Source organism: Myxocyprinus asiaticus, chromosome 13, assembly GCF_019703515.2.
Source record: "Myxocyprinus asiaticus isolate MX2 ecotype Aquarium Trade chromosome 13, UBuf_Myxa_2, whole genome shotgun sequence".
Lineage (NCBI taxonomy): Eukaryota > Metazoa > Chordata > Actinopteri > Cypriniformes > Catostomidae > Myxocyprinus > Myxocyprinus asiaticus.
In genome coordinates, this window is record NC_059356.1 from 47,492,685 (window position 1) to 47,502,168 (window position 9,484).

At 37.4% G+C, this 9,484-nt stretch overlaps 1 protein-coding gene across 1 annotated transcript; it reads right to left on the minus strand.

The window, feature by feature from the left end:
• Positions 1-887: 887 nt before the first annotated feature.
• LOC127449914 (transmembrane protein 100-like) lies at positions 888-6,878 on the minus strand. Its single transcript, XM_051713543.1, has 2 exons — positions 6,699-6,878; positions 888-4,146 (listed from the first exon to the last, which is right to left on the minus strand). Exon 2 carries the CDS (start codon positions 4,084-4,086, stop codon positions 3,625-3,627), a length of 462 nt encoding a protein of 153 aa, XP_051569503.1. The 5' UTR covers positions 4,087-4,146; positions 6,699-6,878; the 3' UTR covers positions 888-3,624.
• Between the last annotated feature and the right edge of the window lie 2,606 nt (positions 6,879-9,484).

Below are 9,484 nucleotides of genomic sequence, written 5' to 3' on the forward strand. Positions count from 1 at the left end.
TTCTGAGTGGTTGTTAGGGTGTTGGTGGGGTGTTCTGGGTGGATGCTAGGTGGTTGAAAGGGTGTTCTGGGTGACTGCCAGGGTGATGCTTTGCAAAATTAAAAAAGACATTTTGTTTTATTATTCACAGTAGAAAAACCCATCTCCTCCCTTAACCTTTGAAATGTTTATCTCATTGAAAACAAACCTCAAGAGCAAATCTGCGTTTCAGATTCACAAGTGCATTAAAGTCCAAACACAGCTGATTGCTAGCATTCACATGCACACAAAACACAGAACAGTCAGTCACGGAGAGCTACAGAACACTTTGTAAAATAAAGCATCATTTCCTTCCATCAGGGGCATAGATTCCAGGGGGGATGGGGGGAAGGTAACCCTCCAATAATCAAAACAAGTACGTACAAACCCCCGCCCCCCCAGTATTTATACCATGATTAATGGAAACAAGTAAATGCTTCACGCTGCAACCCTCTCAATGTTCAGGCCAAATCTACGCCCTTGCCTACCATTCATTATTAAAAAAAAATTAATCATTCACAGCATCTCGCATGAGAGAGCGCTTTACATTTCCTGGCATCTGTCAACCCAAACCAAACTACACTTTTACTGGAACTTTAAACAAAGATAGAGTGACTGGAGAAATAATTAAACCAAGTCTGTTTTACACAAGCTACACACATGAAGTGACTGTGGCTCCATTCCAAAACCTGCTGAGCTGCCTTGTTGTCTACTGCCTACATATGCAGCTGCCTTGAGCGATCAGTTTTATCTGTACTGTTTTTATCAATATCAATATCGTTATCAGAAAGATCTGTTTTAGAATTCAGCCTTCACAAGTTTAAAATACAAATTTAAAAACTAAGGCATGAAATAAAATATTTAGCAGTTCACAAGTTTATTAAAAATAGTTCTATTGACATTTTACAGGTATCACATTTCCACACACAAAATCAAACAAAATTGATTTATGGTTTCAAAATAATAAAAGAATAAGACATGTTTTATTTAATAAAATCAAAGAAATTAAGCACCTGAAATCACATTTAAGATCTATAATTTATTTCTTCACTGTTTGCATTTCATTAAAATGATCAAAAGTTCATACTTACAGAAAAAAAAAAAAAAAACATAATACATATTAAGTATGGTTATCATATTACGTATCTGGTTAATAGTCTTTAAACTACTTCACATAGTTACACACCACAACTCAAATAAGAGTGCATTTAACACTTTATTTATGTCGTATGTCTGTCCTCATGATTTGGAGTACAATATAGCAAAATAGATGTAATAATTGAAAATATAACTCTGGTTTCCCAGCCATTTGTTGCCTATATATCATAATACAAGTGAAATGAGTACCATATGTTGGGTAAAGACGGGGGAAATACACTCTCAATGAGGAAAAATCATTGTTGTTCGTTTCCTCTTTTTCACCTCCCTTTCCTTTATGTCTCAGACTGCATCTTTCCATTAATCCTAATGGACAGGAAACAGCCAGGGATTAATACGGCACTTCCTCTCTCTGGGTTTGCCCAGCAGTTACTGCTCTTAATTTTTGTTAAGTTCGCCTTGGCTCGCATCCCAGCTAACCAAGCATTCTGCCTGACGGGTGAAAGACATCAAGAGAGAATGGGAACAGAAAAAAAAAAAGAAGGAAAGAAAGAAAGAAAGAAAGAAGCCTTTTGAGCGACTTTGTAAAGCATAACCGTTGTCCCAGCTGTGTCTGAACATCTGGACACATACAGCTGTGGGTCTCAATGAGACCCAGAACGATACTTTACACATTAGTTTCGATGAACTGTTGCAAACTCTCAGGCCTGAAATAACTAAACAGTTGCCACTTTTGCATGCTGAATTTCAGCTCAGAAACCTTATTTGCTAACCATTCAGTTTAACCAGACGTTCACTGTCAGCTTATTTAAATCAAGTCTTGAGCACATTTACATGCACATTCTTACACTGACTATGCTTAATAAGCCGACAATTTGTGTGATCACGTAAACAACTTGGACTGTTGACCCTTAAACGGTTTAAGCACGTTTAAGCGGTTTAAGTGTAAAGTGATAAACAGATTAAGCATAAACCAATCAAACAAAACATAGATTTTGCCATTACCCCAGTTTCGCATTGTGTTTAAACAGCTTTACCTGCGTTCTTTCCAATTTATCCAATGTGCGCAAGTGTTATACTCATTCCTGTTTACGTTTTGACATCAAAATCAGAGAATAATCAGGTCATTTCAAATCTCACGTAAACGTGGTTTTCTTGGATTTTCCGATTTTTCAATAATCTGTTAGCAGGATATTGGTATGCATGTAAACATTCTTTTCAGCGCACCTTATTCATAAAAGTCCATGCTATTTACCTTGTACAATGAATGTTGTGTTATTATGGGCCGCAAAAAAGCAAGTGGTAAACCAAATTTAGTTTAAAAGCACAATGTACGATCTTACGCCGATTATGCGTAATAAGCCAACAACGTGGTGGTCATGTAAACGCCAACACCATAAATTTATCAGGTCGTAAATGGTCATAAATAGTTCAAGCCTGTTTAAGTGGTTTAAAGGTGCACTCAGTAATTTTTCCCCAATAAAAACATTTTAAAAATTTTGAAACATATGTATAAAATAATGACCACTTACATGAGATGAGGATTCCAGTCATATCAGTAACCTTATAAAAGCTGTTTTATTCTACATGGGGCAGGGGTGCCCTCACTGGGGCTGCCATATTGGGATCACATGACCAGTTGAATATTACTTGCTTAATCACAGTAACCGTCTTGTTATTGGACACTTTCGCTCTTGGATTAAATGAATCATGGCTGATTGTGAATGGTTAATTTCTACAATGGCATCTGGAACTTATAACTATTGATTTTGAATGATGCATCCACACCACTAGGTGTCACTGTAAGTCCAAGATGATGTTACTGAGAGCACCTTTAAATGTAAGGTCTTGAACAGTTTTAGCATCAGCACATGAAGATTTTTGCCCATTACCCCAATTTCGTGTTGCATGTAAACACTTTTACCTGCTTTCTTACTGGCTTATCCAATGTGTGCAAGTGTTGTACGCATGCCTGTGTACGGTTTAACATCGGTTTTTGATATTTATCAGCGTATTGGTATGCATGTAAACACGCTCGTTCTTTTCAGCTCAGACACATCTTATTATTTTGCACCTTATTCACAAAAGTCGATGGCATTTTCTTGTTGCAATTAGCATTGCGTTATTTCCGCCCATGAAACCGGCAGGTGCATGGTAAACGGAATTTTGTTGAAAAGCGATGTCTGTGAACATTTTCTGTTGATCTTGGCAGCATTAACTCAACATGACGGTAATGGCGAAGAGCGTTACAATTCACAGCGTTATAGTCGCAATTCGTTCTCGGAAGCCGATTCCAACTACAATTTCTTCACCGTACGATTTCCTTCACGCACATGGCCCTGTTGCCGAACAGTTTCTTTGTAAGCAAACAGGTCATCTAACCTCAGTCCTTCTTGTACATCAGCACATATTCCTGTCAGTGAGCTGAAAAATGCTTTGACGCATCCATTGCGAAGGTTTCGACGAGATGGAGTCGCTGGTTGGATATTCGGTATCGGATCTCCGTCCTCAAGCAAAGATGCTTCTTTGGTGTGCCATCAGAGCTGTTTGACTCTCTCTCCTTCGCTCTTTCTTTCTCTCCATACGAACTTTCCAGCAAACAGCACTCAGAGCAAGCAGCACGAGTCCAGCCGAGAGCAGCACCAGTCCGAAGTACGAGATGGTTGAACCATGAGAGTTGAAGCTGTACGCTACGGCGGTCACCACAATGCCCGCGATCAGAACCACCACGCCAAATGGCACAGTGCAGCGGTAACAGGATAGCTCCGCCCCTCCGGTGGCCGCCGTTAACTGCACCTCGTTGACGAGAGGAATGGTGACTGTCGTCTCTAGTGGCTGTGGTTGTAGAGAAGCATCATTGTTGTTGGTTTTCTCGGTCAGGATTCGCTCAGGGGTTCCAGGGATCGTCATGGCGTCTTTAACAGGCTTGGTGGGCATCGCAGGGTCAAAGATCAATGTGTTTTGCGGCATCAGTCGCAGTATTTCCGTTTTATTCTGCCTCTTTACGGTCCCTCCTCACCGTTTCCACACCTACATGAGGAGAATTACACATGATGTACTGTATGTTCGAAACAACAGAATTTTTCATTTTTAAGTGAATTATCCCTCTACCAAGCACCACTAATAAAAATACAAAACCCAAAGCAACTTGAAGCTGAATTACATGATTGTGGCAAGTTAATTGTTTTGGTTTTCAAATGGGAAGAGCACACAGATAGACTTTCTGAGCAGACGCTGACCGACCACCGTATGAATGACGCAGGCAGAGCTGCCACATTCCCTGGAGAGCTCGGGATATGACATTACAAACCACCCAATGAAATACAAGCCGTTTTTTAAAGGGGCTTTTTCTTATGAGGTCCAGCAGAGCTGCCAAACTCCCGTGACACTTCGCACTGACCGTTGAGCAGTATATCTGTAAAGTTCAGACTTGTTTATAACCCTCATGATTCACTTTCCCTTCTTCATTGTCATGGTCCTACAGACCCCAATGCTGTGCACGTGCAAAAATAATAGGAGTAGTTTCCAAATTAACCAATTGTTTTCCATTTACATTATTAAAACTTTCTCTCCAACAAAACTAAAGCCTGTTAGGTACAGTTTTATCATAAAGTGGGCATGCACTGTGCAGAAATGGTAACTGCTATCCACTATAGTAACTTTATAGTACAATGCATTAGAACAAATCCAAATAGACAATTGGAGAATCTTGAACTAAGAAAATTCAGAAACACTTTCTATTAGGTGTCTTTAAATACTATACACTTAAGCATTTGATACAATGTACTTATTATGTACAAACATTGCATTGTACTTACATTTAGAATACCTGCATTTAATGGCATCTGAAATTAGACTGTTAAACATACCCCAAACCAAAACTTTACCCTACCCGCTAACCCGAAACCTAATCCTGAACCCTAATCCTGAACCATAACAATTAAACCACATACAAACCCCAATTCCGAACCCTAACACCGAACCCTAACCCATAATCCTCATTACAAACCCTAATCCCAGACCCTAATCCCGAACCCTAACCTTTAACACTCATTACAAACCCTAATCCAGAACCATAACCCTTAACCCACATTACAAACCCTAATCCTGAACCCTAATCAGGAACACTAACCCTTAACCCTCATTACAAACCCTAATCCCGAACCCAAATCCCGGACCCTAATCCCGAACCCTAACCCTTAACCCTCATTACAAATTCTAATCCCGAACCCTAATCCCGAACCATAACCCTTAACCAACAATACAAACCCTAATCCCGGACCCTAATCATGAACACTAACCCTTAACACTCATTACAAACCCTAATCCCAAACCCTAATCCCGGACCCTAAACCCGAACCCTAACCCTTAACCCTCATTACAAATACTAATCCCGAACCCTAATCCCGAACCATAACCCTTAACCCACATTACAAACCCTAATCCCGAACCATAACCCTTAACCCACATTACAAACCTTAATCCTGAACCCTAATCATGAACCCTAACCCTTAACCCTCATTACAAACCCTAATCCTGAACCCTAACCCCGAACCCCTAACCCTAATCCTGAACACTAACCCCTAACCATGATCCAGAACCCCAATCCCAAACCCTAACCCTGAACATTAACACCTAACCCTAATCCCGAACCCTAATCCCGAACCCTAATCCCAAACCCTAACCCTAATCCCAAACCCTAACCCCTAATCCCTAACCCTAATCCCGAACCCTAACCCCTAATCCTACTTTTAAACCTACCCGTACCTTAACCTCAGGCAGCAAACGTGAATCTTTTTCACTTCTGCAGAACATGTAGTTACACAATAAATACATTGTATTTTTGTATGCATTTTAATGTTCGTTCATAGTAGTTAAAGACACCTAATATAAAGTGAGACTGAAAATGTATTGCCTTTATTTGTGTTTTTTATCTGGGGTCTCTGAGACCCCAAACAAAAGTAATTCAACAAGTTCATGGAAGACTTTTTGAGCATGTACTCAAAGTGATGTTTTGTTTATATTCAGTTCCCAACCTGATACTTGAATATTACGAATGTCGATTAGAATCATTCAGACTCCAGTTTAATTACTGTACATTCATACATTGAAGAGAAATATGTCAAGAAGCCTATTTGTATTGTTTTATACTGTATATTATAATGGTATATGATTGATCTGTAGATTATTCACCCCTTAAAACACATGTTTTAAACATTTAAAAAAACATCTTGCCTCGGTCACTTATGCAGTTTGAGACTGTAAACACGTCATATGATTACATTAAACATCATTATATTATCATTACATTAACATTAACACTGTTTTTGAGAAGTTAGGCTAATTCTTGTATTTCTCAGACTACTGTATATTTAAGAAAATTGCATGCATGGAGGCTGCAGAAACATTATTTAATAGTCATGCACAACCCCTTTTCTAGAAAAAAAAAAAAAACAAAACAAAAAAACGGTATTATTTGTTATTACACATTCAAATAATGAATGTGGATCCGATATGTAGATTAATTTTGGGTTTGGCGCATGTTGTGCAAAGGTAATGTGAGACAGTGTGAAGTCACTCACCTCACACACACGTCTGCCATCCTGCCCTCCAAAGATCCTTTTCAGACAAACAAACACGTTAAAGTCCAATACTGATCCAAACTGAATGAGCTCCTGATCAACTCAAGATTTCCTCATGAGGAGTGTGAGAGACTGACTGCGCTCCTCTGAGCTCTGTGTCTGTATCATTGACTAGACGTGTGTCTGTGTACCTCCTCCTGTATATGAACTAACACAGCAGTATGTAGTGTGAACACAGGGGGAGGAGTGTAAGATACTGGTTCTCCCATTCATGAAAACATAAACACTTTATAATAGCTACCTTTTAAAGTAATATAATGCAAGTTCAGCTAAATCAACAGCATGTGTGGAATGATGTTGATAACCACTGAAAATAATTTAACTTGTCCCTCTTTTATAAAAATAAAAAATAAAAAATAAAGTGGTTGTATTGAGGCATTTTCAATACGATGGAAGTGAATGGGGGCCAGTCCATACACATAAAAATGCACACTGTTTCAAAGGTATAGCAAAAAGACATAAACATGACACATGTTAACATGATTTAAGTGTGATAAAATCACTTACTAATCTTATCTGTGAAAAGTTATATCCAATCATGGTTACAGTAAGACACTTACAATGGAAGTGAATGGGGCCAGTCGATAAACATTAAAACACTCACTGTTTCAAAAGTATAGCTACAAGACATAAACAATATACATGTTAACATGATTTTAGTTCAATATAATCACTTATTAATCTTATCTGTGTAAAGTTATATCCAATCACGGTTACAGTAAGACACTTACAATGGAAGTGAATGGGGCCAGTCGATAAACATTAAAACACTCACTCTTTCAAAAGTATAGCTACCAGACATAAACAATATACATGTTAACATGATTTTAGAGCAATAAAATCACTTACTAATCTTATCTGTGTAAAGTTATATCCAATCACGATTACAGTAAGACACTTACAATGGAAGTGAATGGGGGCCATTCGATAAACATTAAAACACTCACTGTTTCAAAAGTATAGCTACAAGACATAAACAATATACATGTTTATATGATTTTAGTGTGATAAAATCACTTACTAATCGTATCTGTGTAAAGTTATATCCAATCACGATTACAGTAAGACACTTACAATGGAAGTGAATGGGGGCCATTCGATAAACATTAAAACACTCACTGTTTCAAAAGTATAGCTACAAGACATAAACAATATACATGTTTATATGATTTTAGTGTGATAAAATCACTTACTAATCATATCTGTGTAAAGTTAAATACAACACACAGGAATTACATGGTTTCGTTGTCATGACAACGAAGTTGTAATATTGTATATATATATATATAACTTTACACCTAAGGTTAGTAAGTGATTTTATCACACCAAAATCATGGTAACATACATAACATTTAAGTTTTGAAACAGTGTGTATTTTAATGTTTATTGACTGGCCCCATTCACTTCCATTGTAAGTGCCTCTAACTGCGATTTTTGCCCCTTTTAACTAAATGAGGGTCGAGTCGAAAATATTTCTTCTGAAAATCAACATTATGCCACAAATGCTGTTAACTGAGCAGAACTTGTATTAAGCCCGTGATGGTCCTTTAATTACATAACAAACATTATTAGTCTAAATTGTTTAATTCTCAACAGTTAGTCCTCAGTTAGTGTACAGTATATTCAAATGGTTTGAAATGTCATGATACTTTTATATATTTTCACATTTGAAATGCACATGAACTGATGATAGAATGTTTTTAAAAACATTCTTAGGAAACGTATAAAGTGTTGCCAAGGGTCTATTCACTGATAAAAGGTCTCCAGTAATAAAATCTACTGGATATCACTCCGGTTGTGTGTCTGGTTCTGGTTATAGTTAATGCATTAATGTCCAAATATGAATGTATTTCATATTTGCACTGAAGTGATAACCAAATACATCCATTGCATGCAAAACAACTAAAACAATGATTTGTTCTTGGTGTGGACATAAATACCAATAAAATGTAGATATATATTATCCACATATACAGTATATACACATGTATATTGAAAGATATTTGTATACATATTAAATATAGTTTACCACAATAAACAGCATATACATTTACATCAATAAAAATTAAACAAATTGAATACCACTTTAAAAGATGCACAGACATATAAGTAATAGAAACGTACACGATGTGCATTCCATATTTATGTTTTTATCTCTCAGCTGACTTCTAAATCTCTTAATGAAGATGAATTAATGAAAATAAAGCTAAAAGCACTCCTGCTTAAGAAGCCAGTCAACAACTTACAACACATACGATAAGACCTTCACATTTTATAAAAGAGTGTGTTTGTGGATTCATTTAAATATCTGTGTGGATGTGAATGTGTTTATTTAAATTGTGTGTTGGTCATTTTGTTTATTCAGCTCAGCTGTCTGCTTTTATACACATGCACATCATTTTCCTCCTTTTCTCTTGTAATGTGATACAGGGTGTTGTCTAAATCCTTCCTTCCCGGAGGAAATCTTATCCTAACCGCACCACTCAGTGTGGGGACGTCGCTCCGATCTCTGACTGACAGCATGACCTTTAGACACTTCAGAGTTTCGTCATTTGACGTTTGCAACACTCAAAGTGAAAAATTAGAGGAAGCACTTGAGAAAACGCAGGAAATGCAACTGATTAACTGATGCAGGATCAATATTTGAGCTGCTCTGGAAACTGTTAACACACTGCTGTCATGTAACAGGCTGCAGGTATTGGATATCATGTACAAACAAAGGTTAT

What these genes read in the sequence shown, in the direction of transcription:
- LOC127449914 (XM_051713543.1), bottom strand. Translation starts at nt 4,086, where the DNA reads ATGCCGCAAAACACATTGATCTTTGACCCTGCGATGCCCACCAAGCCT.